General features: G+C 36.5%; 1 protein-coding gene across 1 annotated transcript in view; it reads left to right on the top strand.

Annotated features, from left to right (window-relative positions):
• The window catches only part of ABCA9 (ATP binding cassette subfamily A member 9), a 50780-nt gene that overhangs the window by 9603 nt on the left and 18845 nt on the right, over positions 1-22332 (top strand). Inside the window, exons 3-21 of the mRNA XM_016143648.2 lie at positions 1003-1210; positions 3153-3317; positions 4438-4541; positions 5268-5494; positions 8051-8192; positions 8466-8651; positions 9545-9692; positions 10038-10206; positions 10833-10894; positions 11425-11535; positions 11954-12129; positions 12321-12440; positions 12657-12795; positions 13328-13418; positions 15436-15575; positions 16422-16541; positions 17623-17821; positions 19435-19601; positions 20224-20357. Coding sequence (XP_015999134.2) covers positions 1003-1210; positions 3153-3317; positions 4438-4541; positions 5268-5494; positions 8051-8192; positions 8466-8651; positions 9545-9692; positions 10038-10206; positions 10833-10894; positions 11425-11535; positions 11954-12129; positions 12321-12440; positions 12657-12795; positions 13328-13418; positions 15436-15575; positions 16422-16541; positions 17623-17821; positions 19435-19601; positions 20224-20357 — 2808 coding nt within the window. The remainder of the gene's footprint in view (positions 1-1002; positions 1211-3152; positions 3318-4437; positions 4542-5267; positions 5495-8050; positions 8193-8465; positions 8652-9544; positions 9693-10037; positions 10207-10832; positions 10895-11424; positions 11536-11953; positions 12130-12320; positions 12441-12656; positions 12796-13327; positions 13419-15435; positions 15576-16421; positions 16542-17622; positions 17822-19434; positions 19602-20223; positions 20358-22332) is intronic.

Genomic DNA, 22332 nt, shown 5'->3' with positions numbered 1-22332 from the left:
AATGATTAGGTGAACTTTGTGTAGAAAATTCAATAAATTCAGAAAAATATAATGAGTTAAAATCACTTATAAAATACTCATAATTCAAGGGTCAATATATTAACAATCTAATGAACATTTTGTGTGTGTGTCAATCTTATAAACATTTGTGTGTGTGTGTGTGTGCGCGCGCACACACACGCTTTCAACAGATTAGTACCGAATGCTTGGATTGGCAGGAATAGGTCTATAAAAATCCCTGCATGAAGTAAGGATTATATAAATATAAATATAAAAGTTGGAGTCTACTCTATATAGATGTTTTGCTACCATCCTTTTAATTCTTTTTTTACATAAGCATTATATCTGTTAATTTATCTAACTAGATAGACCACCACACATAGCTATAATAAGCCCATATGGTAAATAGTATATATACCTATTTTAAAGGCCATGTATTTAGAGTTAAAACTAAATAAGAAATTATGTTCTTATCACTGGACTTCGCATGTGTTCTATTGCATTTCCAATTCCAGAATTCTGTCACGGTGGCAAAGACTTAAATTTTTTTTTACGAGCAACATTTGGGGACTATATCCTTTCACATCCAGGCAGCAGAAGATAAAAATATGGCCTTGCTCCTGTTGTTGGAAACTGGTTCTCTATTTCATTCCACCTAACACTTCTTTATAATTCTCACTTAGGTTTCAACATAACTGTAAATCATTGGGCCATTCATGAAGCAGCCCAGCCTTTAAACACTTGCATTAAAGTATGATAAATTTAGATTCTCAATTACAATTGGAATTGATGCTACAACTCTGTCTTGATGGATGATGTGCACTTTTCAAAATGTGCAGATTAAATGTGCAGACGAAAGAAAATCGGACATTTAAAAACTAGAGACAGGGGACATGGAATCTAAGCTACATGAGAGAATTATGCTTTAAATCGTTTATGGATGATTCATCTATAGAAAAACAGCTATTAATTTGCTTCATTTTTTTTCTCATTGCTGTGTAGGAATGGTTTTTCTCATTTCTTCTAGTATTATTTACATACCTATTTTCCTCCAATGTACATCAAGATAATGACTTTCCTCAAATGCCTGCCGTGGATCTGGGACGTGTTGATAATTTTAACGATTCTAATTATGTTGTTACCTTTGCACCTGAATCCAAAACAACCCAGGAGATAATGAACAAAGTGGCTTCAGCCCCATTCATGAAAGGTATGTTCTCTGGAGGTTCATAGTGATTTCCTTATTTGCAAAATACACAAATTCATTTTGGAATTTCCTTAATAAACTGTGTTGCATTTAAATTTCTAGATTTAATTAATAACATTCATGCATATTCCTTTCGAATATCAAAGAGATTTTCTTACTGTTTTTACTAGTCTCCTGTTGAGGAAATTTTATGTTGAAAGGCTTAGCCTCTTTATAGTCCATATTCAAATGAGGTAGCCCAAGATTATTCAAATATATGTTCATGAGAAGATTCTAAGGAGATTGGACAATGGTGGCAGTATGGTTTTTTAATCTCTTCGAATACTTAAAAATTGAGAGAGAAATTAGACAGCAAAACTGGGAAACCATGGGGAATATTTACAACAGAATAGGTGATAAGGTGTTTCCTTGAACCCCAAAATACAAGTGAGTAGGAAAGAAGCCCTAATAACCACAGGCTCGCGTGGTGTCTCTCTCCTGGATAGTGAAAAGATAAAGGGAAGCAATAGGGTAGCCGATGGGCCTGAGAAGAGAATGAGCCCCCTAAGAAGAGACCAGTAGCCACTGCAAAGCAGAGAGGACCAGTTTGAGAACAATCGAAGCCATTTTTAGTAATTGGATTGGTGGTGTAATATTAGAATGCTATTCTCCAGTTGTTATATATGTAAAGCGGGATATACTAAATAAGTAATTACGGAATAGTCTAATTCTCTCACCCCTCCGTGTCCTTGAAACACAGGACTCTCAGCCTGGGAAGAAAAGAGATCTGGGGATCTGGGACAGGAAATCGACAGGGTGAGGTGTCTGGTCATTCCAGATAGCTAGGGAGCCACTGTGAATGAGTCGTTTGTGTCAGAAGCACTCCGCAGTCAACGTAAAAAGACTGTCACTGGTCCAAGTTGGCGTATGTGGAATTTCAACACGAATATTAAGTGCATGATTTAAAACTCATCCTATGTATAAGCAAATCCATGCTTTCATAATGATAGTAGAAGGGAAAAAAGCTTGGCTTTGGAGGATGATAGGAAATCAGTTTCTGTGAAAATTTGTAAGTAGCGGGGGAAATACCAGCATTTATCCTCTATAAACTGTACTATTGAATAACTCACTAAACAAGGGATGAAACGTACTCTTTACAAATATTTCCTAATAATAAATGAGAAACAAATAATGGAAATAGAACATCACCATTTTAAAACTCCTAGTAAATTAATGGATCTAGGCACTGAGTGTCAATGGCTGCTAATATCTCGAAAAGTGAGACAATCAGAAATTATGACACCCAAAGAAAGAATACAGCACCACCTGTAGTCTTGCCAGAAGGACTGGAATCTGATCCAACCCCTGGATCCAGCTGCCAGATGGCAGGAAACACAGAGCACAATGGAACATGCTGAATTGTACCAGGAGTGTGCATTCACCAGAATCCAGACTGTGTGTTAAATGGCCCGGGTTTGGTCAGTAAGAGTCATTCATAGTTTAGAATAAACAAAGTCTCTTGAGAAAACATTCCCCAAATTTAACAGTTTTCTGCTGTCTTTGGATTTCGGCCACACTGACACTGTTGTCAAATGGAAACATAATTATAGTATCTATTTATAATAGTAGTGTATTTCAACTTTAAGACGGGTTTGTGTGTAAATGAGTTTAAATGTGCGCATTGATATTGTTATTATCCCAGATTCATCGTGCTTTAAATTATTGATTAAACAGTTTATTTGGAAAGGCACAATCTAGTCGTGATAAAAGTGACTGCCGTGTGACACTTCTGATTTTATCTAGAGGGTTAGAATCCCCAAGCGCGAATCTCTTATCTACGACAAGCACTGCCTTTTAGTGAAGAAGCCGCTTTCACATAAAATAGCTTTAACATCATCGAATGTGTTATGCCGTCTGTGGTCCATGTAGAAATCTTAGGTAACTATTCCGTTCTTGCACGTGACAGGAAGAACAATCACGGGGTGGCCTGATGAAAAGAGCATGAATAAATTGGATTTAAACTATTCTATGGATGCAGTGAGAGTCATCTTTAATGATAACTTCTCTTATCATTTGAAGTTCTTCTGGGGCGGTAGAATCCCCAAGATGAAGGAACACAGAGATCACTCAGGTAACTTCTCTATGAGAAAAAAAAACTATTTTCGCTATTAAGTCATCAGCCACAATGGAGCATAGGTGAGAGCAGAAGCATGCACAAGGTACATGCTTTAATTTCTACGCGTAATGAGATCCCTTCCTATTAGATAAAGCCTATGCTCTTGAATACATTGTGTTATTAAGAAATTATATTTGCTGGTACAGTCATGCCCCACTTACTGACAGGGAAGTGTTCTGAGAAATAGATTACTCAGCGATTCTGTCGTGCGAACATCAGAGACTGCACGTACACACACGAGCAAGGTCTAGCCTACTGCACACCCAGGCTACATGGTAGAGGCCATCGCTCCTAGGCGACACACCTGTACAGCATGTTACTGGACAAAATGACACAAGATCAAATCAAGCACAAGAGAAAATGATGCAATCAAGAGATGTGTAAGCACGAGATGCATGAGGCTGCTGCCAGAGTAACATGAAATACTGCCTCACAGCAAAAACTTTTTAATATGAGTGGAAAGAGCACACTCTAAAATAATGATAAACTGTACAGTAAACACATAAACTAGTAATATGGTTGTTATTATCATGATCACGTATTGTGTATTGTCCATAACTGTATATGCTGGACTTTTATATGGCTGGCAGTACAGTAGGATTATTTACACCAGCATCGGCACAAGCATTTGAGAAATGCATTGCACTACAGTGTTGTGATGGCTACGTGTCCCTAGGCAATGGGAATTTTTCAGCTCCATTACCTCTGTCCCGATGTTGACTCAACCTTCGTTATGCAATGCGTGATTGACTGGATTCCTGCATCGCTCCTAAATAAAACCTCAGGAAAGGCTCTTGCTCAACAATTCCAAAACATTAAAAAAAAATTCGTGCTTTTTTTTTTCAAGCAACAGAAGAGCAAAGCTCAACAAAATTATCTTGGCTAATGGAGAGAATAGTAAGATTGAATGAAAAATTATCGGTGTGTGCTCTGCAAACCTCACCTGAAAAGCCTTACCATACACTATATTACTGTGGACTTGGAGTGCATTTTGGGACATTTGAAATTTTCATGTTTCCTCTAACTGGGATCGTTCCATTCATCATAATTGTTTATGTTCTTCTCTTCCTAAAAGCTCATTGTCAAACAGTGGATGAGAAAGTCACATGTGAAGGTTCAATGTTCTGGGAGAAAGGATTTATAGCTTTTCAAGCTGCCATCAATGCCGCTATCATAGAAGTGAGTATTAAATTTCATCATAAATTAAATTTTGATGGATGATTATATAATGAATTGTCCTGCAGTACATTTAATTAAGTTATTCACTTAATTTACTTGGCACGATGCACTGAACAACTGCTATGCAGTCAGGAGCCATGTATGCACTACAGTATTATGATGGCTATGATGTCACTAGGCAATAAGATTTTTTCCGTTCCATTATAAACTTGTGGGACTACTGTCGCGTACGCAGTCTGGCATTGACCAAAACATTGCTTTGTGGCGCATGATTGTATTTAACCCATTACACTAAAGCATTGGGGATCCAGAAATAGGTAGGACACAGGTTCTTTTCTCCAGGGATCCTGGACAGTGGGGGGAGAGCGATGGATATACAGTCATAACAAGAGTTTAGGTTCCATCGTGGAATTGTAAATGGCATGCTAGGCAAACAATGAAGCAGAACGTACACTGATGAGAAGTATCGGAGAAGACCTACTAACCTAAGTGACACTTCAGCTGAGACTTCGAGGTTGAGTAGAATTTTGTCCAGTGAAGTTGGTAAGCAGGGATGTTCGAAGGGGCCAAGACAAAAACTGGAGTGTGCCAGGAACTACGAGGGGACAGGTCACGACAGGCGACTATGTCTAAATGTGGAATGCACATGATTTCTTACAACTGAGAAAAAACACGTGAGGTTATAACTAGCTTAATAGTAATTCGTTCATCGATCTCTTTCTTTAGATCACAACAAACCATTCGGTGATGGAAGAGCTCATGTCGGTCACTGGCATAAATATGAAGATTTTGCCTTTCATTGCCCAAGAAGGCGTTACGACTGATTTTTTCATTTTCTTCTGCATTATTTCTTTTTCTACACTCATATACTATGTATCTGTTAATGTTACACAAGAAAGGCAGTGCATGAAGTCGTTGATGACAATGATGGGACTTCGAGAGTCAGCATTCTGGTAAATCACATGGCCGCCATCCGTCATGTAGCATACATCAACAAAGCTAGTTGGCTGGACCCCCTAGATCTGTAAAGTATCCTATCATAAAGTCTGCATTATAAATGATTGAGGTAGATGGACTCACAGGCTTGGTAAATGAAACTTTCCATACTTCATCGAATTAAAGAAAGACTAATTCTATAGAGTGCTGAAACTCAGATCACTAACCAATACAAATGATGATTGCCAGTCACTAATTACCACATATGGGTGACTACACACACACACACGTGTGTGTGTGTATATGTATAAATTTGAGGTTCCTAATGTTCGATGAAATATGTTTCAGGTATTTTATTAGAACAGATGGTTGATTGTGACTTCATGGTGAATGAATTATTACTTTTAAGACACTGAAGAAAGGGAAACCCCATATGTTCCTTAAGCACTGAGCTTTCTTTAGGGGAGTATGAGTAGCAAAGTGGTAACAACACAGGCCAGGAGGCAGGAAGCTATGGGCCACTTCGCCTGAGCAGTATCACTTGGAACTAGGTACTTAATTTCTTTAAACCTCAGTTTTGTTTTCTGTAAAACATTGATAGTAAATGTCTATTTCTTATTGGCTTAAGGATGAAAGCGGAAAATGCACTTAAGTAACGTGCATGGTGCTTAAGAAAAGTTACACACTCGGTATGAGGTAGCACTCGGTAGGGGGCGTAGCACAATCTGAGACACGCAATTGAGAAAATCAAGGATTGAATTCCAGTTAGCAACAATTTTTTTTTTTAAATGAGTTTAGCCAAAAGATGTTTTTGAGACACACAGCAGTAAAAGCGTACGTTCTAGAGCAAAGAAGCAGTAGTTTAAATTTGCTTTTTACATACTGTGGTAGTCTCATGTTAAACAAGATTTGTAGAATATATAGAATAGTTCTAGACATATGTCACATAGTCTATAAGAGAACTTTAGATAACGTCGAGTAGGGAGACCATGCATTTTTAATGCTGCCAATTTACACCAAATTTACTTATTTTTCCTCCATAAATGTTCAATAAACTGAATGCAAAAGTAGAGAAAATGAAGTGCTGGTTTGGTCTAGAATGGGAGATTTTTTCTGGTGCCTCTTTTTATATGAAAATTGCATAATTCAATATGGAAGGAAATTTTGGTCACTATAATTTTTAAAATCATGGAAATCTTTGAGTCAGAGAAAAATAACCAATATGATTAGAAAAGAGAGAGAAAGAGAGAGAGAGAGAGAGAGAGAGAGAGAGAGAGAGAGAGAGAGAGAGAGAGAGAGAGAGAGAGAGAGAGAGAGAGAGAGAGAAATCAAACAAATCCAATAAGGAAATGCTTAAAAAAAAAAGTCAGAACTTTTCCCCAATAAGAAAAGGCTGTGACATTCTGGTTGTGTGGCCTATAAATGAAATTAAGGAGAGTTTTATAGAAATTAAAGAGAGGTTTATAGAATGTAGACAGATGAACAATTTCAGATGATAAGAAATAGTTGTATAAAGGGAATCATCACAATTAGGCAAGACTTTTCGAAATATGATGGCATTTTCTACTTTGACTAAAACTAACTGTTCATTACAGACCTATTATGGAGTAGTTACCATAGTAAACCTACTTTATACAAGATTTTATTTAATTCTGTTGTAATTTTTCAGTAAAGGGTAAGGAAGTTTAAAGAGATTAAGTAACTGCCTTTCAGGATCATATAGCTACAGTGTAGTAGAGAAAACTCAAACCTACATCTGTTTGATTGGATAGTTTATTGTCTTTTCCCTATAAGAAACTGTCTTCCTCTTTCTTTTGCATTGATAGCAAGGATTAACATATCTTCATATCCATCTATATATCTGCAACTATGTCCTAGGTCTATGTATATATCTCTATATCTAATCTATATCTAATTGTCTATATCAGAGGTTGGCAATCATTTGTTTTTTACAATCTGTAAACTAGAAATGGCTTGTACATTTTTAAATGCTTGGAAAAAATCAAAAGAACAATAATATTTTATAACACAAAAAAATTTATGTAAAATTCAAATTTTGCTGTCAACAAATCGTTATTGGAACCCAGCCATACCCATCATTTGCACATTATCTATGAGTGCTTTTGTGTTACAAAGGCAGTGTTGAGTCATCGGGACAGACCAAGGGTCTGAAAAGCCTAAAATATTTACTATCTGGATCTTCAAAGAAAAAATTTGCTGATCCCTGCTTCATAATCTATTTTTTGCCCATGGTATTCATTCAATTACTTAACTGAAAGGAGAAGTCTGGAACTGACAAATCCTCAAAAATGTCACTCCCCAAGACCTCTCCCAACTATCACCCAGCTTCTTTCTCTTATTTTGCAATTAGCTACCATTTTTACCTCTTTACTTGTTTCTTGCCTAGCTTCGCCTGTAGACTACGAACTTCAGAGGCAGAGAAGTTTTCTGATTTGTTAACTGGTATTCTTTTTACTCTTGATATATGAGAAGCTTCACAATTCACTTGCCGAATAAATAAATGAGTGATAAAGTAACAGCACTCTGAAACGGCTGTTTCGTTTCTACGCCAGGCTCTCCTGGGGTTTGATGTACACTGGCTTCATCTTTATTATGGCTACTCTGATGGCTCTTATTGTAAAGTCTACCCATGTTGTCGTCCTAACTGGCTTCGCGGTGGTGTTCACCCTCTTTCTCCTCTATGGCATGTCTTTGGTGAGTTGGTGATGTCTCTCTCTCTCTCTCTCTCTCTCTCTCTCTCTCTCTCTCTCTCTCTCTCTCTCTCTCTCTCTCAGAAAAACCTACCAATCTTTTATCACTGATTCTGATCACACCTGTTCTGCTCTGTTCCGTTTGTAGTACTTGAGAAATTGCATGACGCAGTATCTAGGGGCAGGGTGGGGGAAATGGACGAAATGTGCTTTGTATTGTGATATTCTTTTTATTATGCTACTGATGATTCTCAGAGGAGCTTTTCTTTTCTCTCAGATCACTTTAGCTTTCCTGATGAGCGTGCTGGTAAAGAAACCTTTCCTTTCTGGCTTGGTGGTCTATCTCCTCACTGTCTTCTGGGGAAGTCTGGGATTCACTGCGCTGTACAGACATCTTCCCGCCTTTTTGGAATGGACTTTATGCCTTCTGAGCCCTTTTGCTTTCACCGCTGGAATGGCTCAGGTAAGAGTTAATATAATTATTTCATTTTTTTTAAAACAAAACATTTAAAACAGATTTTCTCTGAATAATTCATACTACACATGCTGAACATTAAAATTCCCATCCTCCTTTGTAAAGATACATACTAAAGAGATATAAGATATATGTTTTTTTTTTTCTTTCTCAGCATAGTTTTTTGAGTCGCTAACCTCTAGCTGATACTCCATTACTGATGTGGTAGCTTTTACTTTTGATGGGCTGTCCCAGTGCAGATTTATCTAATTTAATGCTCAGGAAACATGATCCTTAACAGTATCACAAATATTCGAAAACCAGGTATTCCACAGAAGTACATTTTCATTTTTCGTTTGGCCAATTGTAATGAAACTGAACCTCCCCTCGGGTAAATTTCATTCTAATTGCAACGTCATAACTATAGATGCTGAATGAAAGAATGAAAAGTTAAGTTACATATAAAAACTCACTGTATCTTAGTACAGTAATTAGTCTGCTGTCTTCTGTCCAACTACTGAAGTGTTCACCTCTCCACGGTTTTACTTTCAAATCCTATCCCCTGTCTTCATGGCCCTCCTTCTTCCCCATCCTAAGTCAGGTGCAATCCCGATGGCAGCCCAGCTCAAATATCACCTCCTTAAGTTTTTACTCCTGCTTAGAGAACTTGCCAGCTGCTGCCTGTGGGTCTCTAAGCCTTTAATACCTGCCTGCATTCACTTCCCAGATCGCTTTGTAGTTAGATGGTTTCATTAGTTCTATCTTCCAATAGACTAGAGGTCTGTAAAGATAGGAATTATGTTTATCTTTTTAATCCCAGTGTCTAGCAGAATTAAGACAATAATAATTCTTGATGCTCTGTCTATCCTTTTAAAATTCAGTGCATGTACCTTTTTTTCCAGCTGCTACATTTGGACTATGATGTGAATGCTAACAGCCATTTGGATTCTTCAAACAACCCGAACCTGATCATAGCTATTCTTTTCATGCTGGTTTTTGATACTCTTCTCTATTTGGTTTTGACACTATATTTTGACAAAATTTTCCCCAGTAAGTAGTACCATGATTATGACTCAATACAATTTCATTCGTTGCATTTCTGTCAAGTATCTACAATCTATTGAATATAAATTAGCAAGCTTCCCCCCCCCCCCTAAACTTCTACATTAAGCCTAATGGTATTCTGCTCTGTTTATAGAATAGCTTTCTAAGATATTATTCTACAGTAACACTTTCGATCGTTTCTTTTTAAAAAGAGACACTCATAAGAGATCGAGGAAAGTTGCATTGTTAGTGCTTATATCAGAACTAGATGACGAAGGCTATTGCTGTGGTGACTGTAACCCTTGAAGTGGTGACTGACCCCATATTGAATCTTGCCTCTTGTTCATGTAGCCGAATATGGTCGTCGACATTCTCCCTGCTTCTTCCTGAAATCCTCTTTTTGGTTTCAACACCGAAAGGCTGACCACGTGGCCCTTGAGAACGAAATCGATTTAGATTCTCCATCTAATGACGCTTTTGAACCAGTGCCTCCAGAATTCCAGGGGAAAGAAGCCATCAGGTAATCACGAAATTACACGGAGCTGCCAGTGGAAAACAGGTCAGAGACCAGAGACCTATCGGGCAAAACATAGACGTGACAAAGATTGTCTTCAGCGCCTCTTTGTGCGCACCGATATCCCAGCGACTACACATGTGAAAAGCTACACCCTTTCTTAATGGATTGTGTTTTCTCACGTTGTCAGCATTTATGCTTTACTGCTAAAGAACTGGAATCCATGAGTTTCGAGTCCGTAGAACTTCTAAGAGAGCTAGCGAGTGAGTGTTACGCCTGGGACTGGAGCCGGAGCGGTCTCACTCCAGAGTCCCCGTCTTTCTGCAGGATGTTGCTGCCCCTCTTCTTTTCCGCCATCCCAATATTCCCACCATGGTGTTTCCACCGTTGATATCATCCCCCGCTTTCCTCTTATTCGGTCACTTGTCACAGCCCTTGCAGCATTCCGTTTCCATACGCCATGGAGCAGCCTGCCCAGCCTGCGATCGGGGACGCTTCTGCAGGTCAGCTGGGCCTGTGCAAGGGACGAGACCCCCAGACTCCCCCACAGCCTTGGGGACTCGATCCATCAGTCTTCTGTCCACCTCCGCAATCGCCTCAAAACACATTTTCTTCTCTTTTTTTTTTTTCAGAATAAAAAATCTTAAAAAGGAATATAAAAAAGGAAAGAATGAAAGAGTAGAAGCTTTAAAAGGTACTATGACATCATATTTACACGGCTGTTTGATTTAGTGACTATGTCTCACTGTTACACTGTCTCGGTAGAGATTAAGAGTGGAGATTCCAGGTATCATGACTCTCCTTTATCTGAACACATTATGTTTCCTTCCAAGTAAATGAAAAACCACATAACAATTTTAGAAAGTCAGATACACCACTGATACCTTACAGGTTTGAAAGATGTATGAAAGCATCATGATAGTTTGTTTCCAACTCATCAATCCTAAAGCTATCTTTATTGTAGTGAGCCTATCTTTCATGACAAAACCGCTTTGATCCAAAATATTGTTAATCACATAATAATATGGTAATGTCACATCTCTAAAACATGTATTATAGAAGATATAGTTTCAAAGAAAAGAATTTTGGGATGGATTTTATTTTGAATACTGCTAGCCAAATATACCCATGCTATAAGAACTTACAGAAATTTCAGAGACTGTGAAGTCACTATGTAGAGGCTCTGAGTGTGATTATTTATTTTTTTTTTTGAAATAACACTAGGATTGGTATTTGACATTTACGAAGGCCAGATCACCGCCCTCCTCGGTCATAGTGGAGCTGGGAAAACAACCTTGTTGAACATGCTCAGTGGGCTGTCGGTCCCAACATCTGGTGAGAAGACAATCATCCCGCGACAAGATCATGGGCAAATGACTTAACTGTGCATTTCATTAGTCAACTGGTTTCGTTAATTTCAACAGTTTTTAGTTTCATTAATGACTAGTCACACTTGGGTATTTAGAAGTTTTAGAAGTTTTTTCAAGCTATTCCTTTGTAGATTCATGTTCTATTTATTTAGAAAAACCTTCGGGGTTTACATGACAAGTAGCTTTACGCTTTTCAATTAGCATTCCAGCTCGATCTGGTGTATTGGGAACATTAAATTTTGAAGCAGTCAATAGTGTACCCCTTATAGATACAATATCTTTAACAGACTCTAGTGATAAACACACATTGTTTTTCATTTTAAATATCTTAAATGAAGCGTGGGACATTATCCTGATGCTAACTCTCTACCCTCTACTTTCAGGTTCAGTCACCATCTATAATCACTCACCATCGGAAGCGGCTGACTTGGAAACTGTCAGCAAGCTCACCGGAGTTTGCCCACAATCCAATGTGCAATTTGGCTTCCTCACTGTGAGAGAAAACCTCTGGCTGTTTGCTAAAATAAAAGGGATTCAGCCACATGAAGCGAAGCAAGAGGTAGATGAACACGTTAGAGGTCACACGGCCCTGAAAATGACACTATTTACCTAGGAATTTCTACATGCATTTGTGTTATTTCTATAGATTCATCATCAAAGGGCAAAAAGGCCCTCTGTCATGAAAAGCAAAATGAGTGTTTTTAAAACAAACATTCTGGGTTTTGGACTAACTCTCCTTTATTTGGTTAGGTGCAAAGAGTTTTACGGGACTTGGAGATGGAAAGTATTCAAGACATCCTTGCCCAAAATTTAAGCGGTGGACAAAAAAGGAAACTAACTTTCGGGATTGCCATTTTAGGAGATCCTCAGGTAAGTGGAACTAAAATTACTGGTAATATCAGATTGAGGACTGTGAAGTTATTGCATTTGATCAGAGTTAATTTGCAAGTGATAAATGTAAAGAGACTCATTAATGAAAAATTAAGTGCTAGGATATGTCTCCAGGTACTTCTACAAGTATATTGCTTTTTAAAAGGCTCTTACCTGTAAAGGGGAAATGAATTTATGTGCTTTCCTACTGTGCAGATCTTGCTACTGGACGAACCGACGGCTGGATCAGACCCTCTTTCAAGGCACCGTGTGTGGAACCTCCTGAAAGAGAGGAAGTTAGACAGAGTCATTCTCTTCAGCACCCAGTTCATGGATGAGGCTGACATTCTGGCTGGTGATTCTTAGTTTTTTGTTTTGTTTTGTCGATGTATCTTAGTGAGAAAACAGGGACACGTGTAGAATATGGGTAGATGCCTTCAGCACAGCTGCCTTGTGTGTGACTGCCACGAGCCGAGACAAAAGAATCTTTCACCCATTTGAGTGCCAGCATCCCTCAGTACATTGTCTCATGGAAATATTCTGATCCTCTTGCAATGCAGCTCATTGGTTGTAAATATATAGCGTATTCTCAAAGACGAACTGTTGTATTCAATGTGAATGTCATTTGTCTTGAAACAGATCCTTTCAATGTCGAAAATTTTTTCTAAATATACTAGAGACTAAACTAACATATTGTTTTATCACTGGATAAAATCATTTTAGTTATTAGATGACAAAGACAGTGGCTTATATACGATCAAAAATCGATAGCATCTGTTTTAGTGGGCCGTGGTTCTAAAAGATATCATTTATTAACAAGTTCGTTTTTTTATAAACAGTGAAAAAAATAACTAATACAATTTGTTTTTTGGCTTTTTTCTACTTAGATCGGAAGGTGTTTATATCTAACGGGAAGCTGAAGTGTGCAGGCTCTTCTCTATTCCTGAAGAAGAAATGGGGGATTGGCTACCATTTAAGGTTTAACCCTTATTTTTGGAGACACATTAGAACACGTAGAACATGTTGGAAATGTTGAGGGCAGGTGACATCGGCGTTGCCATGTTAAAGTAGGCAACACAACAGGTCACTTCATTTCAAGAGAGCTGTATTAGAACTATGCCACAACTTAGCTAGAACGAAGGATATGTGGGTTCCTACACATTAATGATATAAGGATGGTTAAGTTTAAATAAAATTTTTGAAAAATATCTTCCCCATTCATTGTGAAATTTACTGATAAACCAGCCCTTTTCCTTATCATATTCCGGATGCTTATTTTGGCTTACCTTGGCAATTTCAATAGCCTCTTTCCTGTTCTCCCTGAATTCATTTTCTCTTCCATTCTTTTCTGTCTCCTTCTTTTCCAGATAATAGTTATTATCATTATTAAGTAATGTCTGTCACTTAGTAAGTATTGGCTATGTTTTAGGTACTTGCTAAGATATGGAATATTCATATAAACATATTTAATGTTCCAAATAACTCTAAGAAGATTGTATTATTATCCTCTTTTGACCTGTCAGAGTGTTTTAATAATCTGCCCACTCACATCATTTATAAATGATAGAATCTTCGGAGCAAGATTACAGGTGTAATATGAATCTCTCCCTACGTTTCCCACTAAGATATTAATATTACTTAAGAAAATAATTCAAATCGCTTCACCTCCAGCAGTTAAATGAATGTCCCATTATTTATGTCAAGTGTTTAACCTGATCAAATCTACCATTCCATCACGATTGCTTGGCACATCCTGACCAATCAATCCAATACCTTCCAACTAAAAGGAATCACTCCCTGTCCTCTAGGTATGTCCCACAGCTCACTCAGCGTCTCGTCTCTGCTCGAGCTGGCACATGTGTTTGACATGTCCTCCTCACCCCATTTTAACTGTGTTTAAACCTCATTCATTCTTGAAGGCTCTTTTCGGAATGTTTTCTCCTTTAAAAGCATCCATTCTTCTAGAACCTCAAAAGCACTATTTTGAATTGTTGCCTTAGGCAACTTAATTAACTTCCTTGATCCTCAGTAACTTCAATTATAAAATAGCAGTAATCATACCTACTTGGCATTTAAGACTAAAAATATTGAACAAATGAGTAACTGACAATGTGCAAAGTACTTAATTGATTTAACTCAACTTCCTTCTCCCTCATTTATTCTAGAATATGTATATTATATTATATTAATTATATTATATTAATTATATTCTACTACAAGCTCCTTTAGGGAAGCTTCCGTATTCTTCCTATTTGATATCCCGGAGACTGCTTAACATAGGGTCTTGTAAACACAGAAGAGTGTTTTCTAAAATTGATTTTTAGGTTTGTGTCATCAAAAATAATTACAATGCCCTCATTCTGTAGCTTCATTAAATTTCAATGTATGTAACTAATAATGGGGTTTCTAAATTTGACAAAGAACTTTATCTGTTTTATGAGAAGGCTTTGACTTGAATAAATTTTGCACCCCTCAAAAAAAAGATTAAATTAGCTAACATATATTGGGAGTTTAATCAGTGCAAGGCCTCATGCTCTCTCATACATATTTCGTTTTATTCTGTGTTTTAAAATTCTTTGAGAGGAGAAAACCGGTATGAATCAGTGGGACACTAGGACCATGTTCGTCATATCTGCAGCAAATTACCTCCTTTTTTGTCTTTACCATGTTTGAATGGTAGTTTTTGCAGAACTCATGCTTTATCGCAAACAGAGAATTCCAAGTTGAGTTGCAAACTAAACTGGGCACCGCCTCCCACCTCACTCAAGCCAAGATCTTTTCTCCAAATAACAATCCTTGAGTCACACTAGTTCCTCTGCCATGTTGTATAGATTGTACGGTTTGGGCGATATTAGTATTTTTATGTCTTGCTTCTTCCATTCTATTATACATGCTTTGTCTTATAAATATTAAGAAGTGACAAGTACATAGTGCAATTGTTTGTGGAGATGATGTTGGAGAAAAATAACTTTAACTTACTTTTTTTTAACATTAGTTTGCATCTGAATGAAATGTGCAATCCAGACAATGTAACATCACTTGTCAAACAGCACATCCCTGATGCCAAATTAACAGCACAGAGTGAAGAAAAGCTTGTATATACTTTGCCTTTGGGAAGGACAAACAAATTTCCAGGTAACAGAATGTAGAGACACAGATGACTTACAATGATGTTACAGTAACATTAGTGCTTTTGCATTCATTATTACATTGCCTAACAGTTATCCCTAACATAAAAATGTAAATCTCTACTTTCTGGGAAGTATTTCTTAAATATAATGGGGGTTTAAAATTAAACATTTCTCGTCTTAGTTCAGGCTGCTATAACAGACAGTATAGAGTGGGCGGCTTACAAACGCATTTCTTTCTCAGAGTTCTGGAGGCTGGGACATCCCAGGTCAGGTGCCAGCACAGTTGGGTTCCGGTGAGAGGTATCTTCAAGGTTGTAGACTGCTGACTTCTCTCCTCACATGGCAGGGAACAGGGAGAGAAAACAAGCTTTCTTCTTACTCAGAAAAGCATTAATTCCATTTACCAAGGCTCTACCCTTCTGACCTCATCTCATCCTAATGATCTCTTAGGGACCCTGCCTCCTATTACCATGGCATGAAGAAGGGTAGATTTCAAAATATAAATTCTGGGCTGACAGAAACATTCAGTTCATGCATAACACTCCTTATAATCTAATTAAAAATTTAAAAACACGTTAAATAAAACAGTAATTTATTTTAAAATTCCTCACATACATCTTTTTCTAAGAATGAAAAAAAAATAAATCTTTAAAATTTTATACTCAACAAGTCATTGAAACTAACCCACTGTATAGATTGTTTTATAAATAGGGGAATGTCTGTATCATAACTTTGTTTCTGACATATGTATTTGATTTATCACAAATGTTTTCTACTTCTGAAAAATATAGTTATTGTCACTCTCATTACAGATCATATTCTTTTGATGGATTTTTATGTCTACTTTTAGACCTTTACAGGGATCTTGATAGATGTTCTAACCAGGGCATTGAGAATTATGGTGTTTCTATGACAACTTTGAATGAGGTGTTCTTGAAATTAGAAGGAAAATCAGCTATGGATGAGTCAGGTAAAAAAAAATGGATTTTATCTTTCTGTGTGATATTTTATTTATAAAATAAATGCATTTATGTTATTTATTTCTCTCCATGCTGGTCTCCCATCTTGAGTTTCTTGTTTTACTAAGCATGTAGAGTACAGCAGAATATAAGGCTAGGTCCTCATGGAGCAGACAACAAATATGTAATATGCTATTCCTTGAATATGAGAGCTATAGAGAAAAGAAAGTTAAAATTATAGATTGACAGTTACTTTTCTTGTAGTATTTTGGGGATATTATTCCAATGTTTTTAGGATTCCATCTTTGGTGTTGAAAGATTTTCTGTTAGTCTAGCTGTCATTCCTTGGAAAGTGTTCTTCTGCCTTTTCTAATTACTCTATTTCCTTGTTTCTGGTTTACTATATGTTTACTCTTCACTGTGCTTTTTAATTTTCTTTTTTTTTTCTTGATTGATCAAGTGTGTGTGTGTGTGTGTGTGTGTTTATCTTTGTCATCCACTTTTGAAGTTATACACTTGATACCTTTTCCATAGTGGTTACACTTAACTTTTAATATACACCTAACCCTCTGAAAGTCTAGAGCTGATCAGTTTTTCTGGGCTCTTCTTCCAAAAGAAGTTACTTTTGCCTTGTTTTCAGCCATGGCTATATTAAAAAGTATTGTCTCTACCAATTTCATATTCCTAGAGAGGAAAGTGGAGGTAGCTCTATGTATTAACTTTCACCTGGTCAGAAGTACTAAGTTAATCTCTTACGATGAATAGATTTTTCTAGGTTCAATATGGCTTTCTTTTTATCGATTTCTCTGGAATGAATTAAGTGTTTTGAAGCTGCAGACACAGAACTTTTTTTCTTTCAGAAAATACAAGATTTTCTTTTATTATATCATGTTTTTCTTCTTATAGTATATAATTCTTTTTGCTTTATTTCTATTTCTTATTTGCTCACGTAAAGCCATGAATTTGATTATTTGTATCTTTGTCCAAGACCGTGTACCCTGATACCATTTGGTAAAAAGATGATTATAGAAAAATCCAAATAACGCACACCTAAAATGGCACTTCATAAATTACCGATCTTATGTTTTATAGATAGCGGAATTTGGGGACAGTTACAACGTGATAGGACAAAAGATCCAGGAAGCCTTGTTGAGCTGGAACAACTTTTGTCTTCCTGTCATGAAGCAAAGAACGCTGTCAGAGGCATGGTTCTTTGGAGGCAGCAGGCCTGTGCGATCGCGAGAGTTCGCTTCCTGAAGTTAAAGAACGAAAAAAAAACTCTGATGACCATGTGAGTATCTGAGTGTTTCAGATATGTTTGATCAGGCCATTCAAAATAAATTCAATAAAAGAAGAAAAAAAAGAACCCTCAGATAACTAAATTCCAGCAACTGGATATGGTTCTTTTATTTAACATGGAAGCCAAATTTTAATTGCATAGGTGGGGATATAATTGAACCAAATAAAGTATGAGGTTTTTCTTTTAATTTTGTACAGAATCTTCTCTTGCCAAAGGGTTATATGGTAGTTTTTTAGGAACATGAAATTTAGCACTTAGGTCCCACCCCAAAGACTTGCCTCCATGCTGGACCGTATCTTAGCCAAGGCCACAACAGGTCACTCTCTGGAACCTACCATGTGGTTCACACCATATAGTCCTCTATAGCTTCAGGCTCTTCCTGAGTAATGCCTGCCTGCATAAGCCCCACCCTCCTCTTCGGAGACTCATTCATTCAAAACTGAGGGGTGAGCACCTCTGCAGAACACTCTTGTAAATGTCTGTAACGCTCATCAAAATAAATCAGACGTGCGATTCAGCTGTCGAGGGTGATTAGAAGTACACTGAAAAGGCATGGTACAGCATTAGATGACATCGTCTACTACAGCATTCAGTACGAGAGGGGTTATGTGCAAATAGGGACATCAAACAAAAGAAATTCACACAAGGATGAATTTGAATTTGGTGTAAGAAAACAGAGCATTTAGCTAAGAAAAGAAAGAGGGATGGGAATTCAGACAGGGAGAAGTTCTGAGCATGGATGTACATGGGGAGTCTGAAGGACTGTCATTAATTTGAGTTAGTTGCAATATAGGGTGTACCAAAAAAGTAAAAATAATTTTGATAATATATTACATAGAGCTAGAGAGTTTGGTCTTTATGAGTAGTAAGAAACTATTAAGGTTTTTTTTGCTCGTTTTGAACAGGTGATTGATATAATTAGAACAGAATGACAAGAAACTTAATAGGGCAACAGTGTAAATGGTCTGTAAAGAATAGACATTGGAGACAAGGAAAACAGGCATTTATGACATTTTTGAAAGAGGTCAGGAAGGAGATAATTAAAGTCCAAACTTGGAAGAGAGAAAAGAGAAGAAGATACGGAGGCAAGTAAGAATGATACTATGATAGAAATTTTTAACCATTTGGAAAAGGAACATATGAGAGAGAAATGAGTATAAAATGATTGAGCTTCAGAGCCCAAGTAAATGAGAAAATGTTGTAAGTTATGGAAACTGGGAACAGGAGAGGGAAAAGTTTCATAGTGTGGTAAGTCTGGGTGTTGGTGATATGCCAGCTTGTAGTGGTCCCAATAAAGGAAGAAACGCAAGACTGAGACAGAGCAAAGGAATGGACATTGGAGAGAGAGATCTAAAACATGAACAGCAGATTTCATAAGCTCGAATGAAATGTAATGAGGAGAAGGATTATTTAGGAAGACAGAAAGACCAAGGATAGATCCCTAGGAACTATCTCATTTTAGAAAGAAGAAAAGGGGAGAAAAAGCATGGTTCATATATTTGGTGAGTGTTTATAATTTATTTCTATTATAATGTAAAGACCTACAAAGACCTACAAATGTTGCTATACATGAATTTTCTTATCTTGTATTTTTTTATATGCAGATTATTGCTTCTGGGCATTAGCTTTTTCCCTCAGCTTTTGGAACATCTATTTTACGAGCTATATCAAAAGAGTTATTCTTGGGGACTGTCTCCTAATATGTATTTCCGCTCACCAGGACAACCACCTCAAGCTCCTCTGACCCACTTACTGGTCATCAATAAAACAGGTGAACTTGGGGCCAAAATCCAGCTTTTAAACGTAGATCTTGTTGCAAGATTCCCCAGGCAGCACAAACCATGAGGGAAAAATAAATTCTGTATGTTTTAGAAAGCATGTATGAATCCAAACAGGAAATTAATTTATAAATGAAAAATACAGAAGAGTTTGTTTTAGAAACACATTTTACAAGTATATTTAAAACCTAAAGATTATTGAACAAAGTAATAAAAGGCACTTTAGGAAGGCAAATCACGGACTGACCTCTGAGGCCTTCCATAACATTTTTTAAGTATTATACATTCTTGGGCTCCAGAAAAAATATCTATTCCAGACTTCTAAAAAAATAGAAGAATAATATCTACAAGGATTATAATGTTCATTTTAAACAGTATTTTTATACTAACAGAAGTGAAGAGTAAATGCCTAGCCTCTAGGTAAAGTAAACTTGTCATATTCTTGGTATCAGAATGGATTTTAGCATCACAGCATCAATTCTGCCTTTTTAAGGAGGTCCTTAGACAGTCCTTTGTTGCGGTATGTTTTGAGTGACATTATTGAATTTTTAAAAATATTACTCGACCTTTGTTTTACTTCATTTTTGCTTTTTTTGATCTTTACTTTTGCGGTAGGGTCAAGCATTGAAAACTTTATACATTCACTGAGGCGACAGAACATCGCTTTGGAAGTGGATGCTTTTGGAACTAGACATGGCCCAGACGAGCCATCATACAATGGTGCCATCACGGTGTCAGGCGATGACAAGGTACGTTGGGCTCCAATTGCTACAGCTCACCAAAGGTGGAGTATCAACGTGAGATTTGAATAATACATATTAACCAACATAAAAGGCCAATTTGACACAAACAGATAGAATAGTTCTCACTTTTAGAGAAGCTGGATTGTAATTATTTGCCCATAGCCTCCATATAACGACATATGAGAAAATACTGTTTGATTTTGTTCCTTATTACATTGTACGTACAGCTATAATCAATAATGAATTTAAATCTTATTAGCCATTGTGTTCCATTCCAATCATTAATTTAAATCTTATTCTCGAAAAGGTATCAGCTCAAATGACATTTTGATGAATCCTCCAAATATAAATCTGATTAATACCTATTGTGAACTTCAGCTCTGGTTATTAAAAAGAAATATTTAACTCTTTTTTATAGTAAATTTTTGTGTGGTTTTCATGGGGAAAAAAGCTCAAGTTCTACCTGCTAAACTTTACACAGAGGGTCAAATCTTTAGAGAAATATCTATGCTCAGTTATCTGATGTTTTTTTAAAAAAGCCTTAATTTCCTGCAAAGTGTGTTTCGTGAATCAGTAACATTGGATCATCTAGGAGCTTGTTAGAAATGCAGAAACTCAGGCCTCATACCAGACCCTCTGAGTTAGGATCCACACTTTAACAAGAGCATCTGCAGAGGAGCAGCATGCTCATTAAAATTTGAAGAGGACTGCCTTCTTTGGCAATATCAAAGATTGGTATATGTCACTTAAAAATTTAAATTTCTGGCTTCTCTTGAAAAATTCCTTTATATGCCAATTCCGGCAGTCTGCAGTTAGGACAGGAGAATAGTTGCCTGTTTATACCCAGACTTTTCAGTTTGCTGTATCTCCACACTGCTTCATTCATTTATATTATCTGCATAGAGCCTGTAGGAGCTTGGATAGAGATCTCTGTAGTAAACGAATGGAAAAAGATGAGAAGATAACGTTAAATGTATAAATCAGTAGTTAAGTGTCACAAAGCTTGACCATTTGCAGCTTGCCAGTGTTCATTTTCAGAAATAATTTCTAAGTGAAAAATAAAATCAGAAATTACCTTTTATTGAGCTAGTCCTTGATGTGTCTTAGTTAGGTTAGTTTCTTGTATACACAGACAAATAATTCATAAAAATGGCACCCTTAATATTAATAAACATTGCCTTAAGTAAATAGGTTAGACACAATTCACTTATTTTATTTCCGATTGTAAAAATGCATGCTCAAAGCTCGCCCACATTTTAGCTAATATAGATAATAATTTGGATAATATTGTTTTTATTTGGAGGAGAAATAATTATGTTCTTAATATGTACTTAATATATATTTTATATGTATATAATCATTTTTACTGTGTTTCCCAGTTTTATGAAGATATAATTCCCAGCACTATATAAGTTTAAGATGTACAGCATAATTAACTTAGATATATTGTGAAATTATTTTAAAATGTCATTTTATTTATTTAATTTTTCATTTTTATTTTTCAATTAGAGTTGATATTCAATATTATTTTATATTAGTTTCAGGTGTACAGCATAGTGGTTAGACATCTATGTAATTTACAAAGTGATCCCCTCGATTAGTCTAGTACCCGCCTGGCACTATACATAGTTATTATAATATAAAATGTCATTTTAAAATAGATTTTTCCATGCAACATTGCTATTGAGAGTTCAGTATTTTGAAAAACTATTTTTTTTGTTGCAACAGATACTTGCCTCCTGCCTTCTGAGTATCCATACGTTCTTCAGTTATAAAATGAATGTATCACATTTTGAGACAAAAGCTACTGCCAGGTTGAAGTGAGGTTGCATTATGGAGTTTTATAGTGTTGCTGCTAAAAATCATGTGAGCTATTTTGTTTTGCCAGAGTTTAGGCGTAATCAGCAACATGGCTGATGCTATGGTCAGTAATGATTAAAATACTAGATTTCTTGCAGTATATTAAGACTTAATAAAATAA

This window comes from Rousettus aegyptiacus, unplaced genomic scaffold (genome assembly GCF_014176215.1).
Source record: "Rousettus aegyptiacus isolate mRouAeg1 unplaced genomic scaffold, mRouAeg1.p scaffold_m13_p_6, whole genome shotgun sequence".
Lineage (NCBI taxonomy): Eukaryota > Metazoa > Chordata > Mammalia > Chiroptera > Pteropodidae > Rousettus > Rousettus aegyptiacus.
Note: the sequence above shows the minus strand (reverse complement) of the source record. Positions and strands in the feature narration are given on the sequence as shown.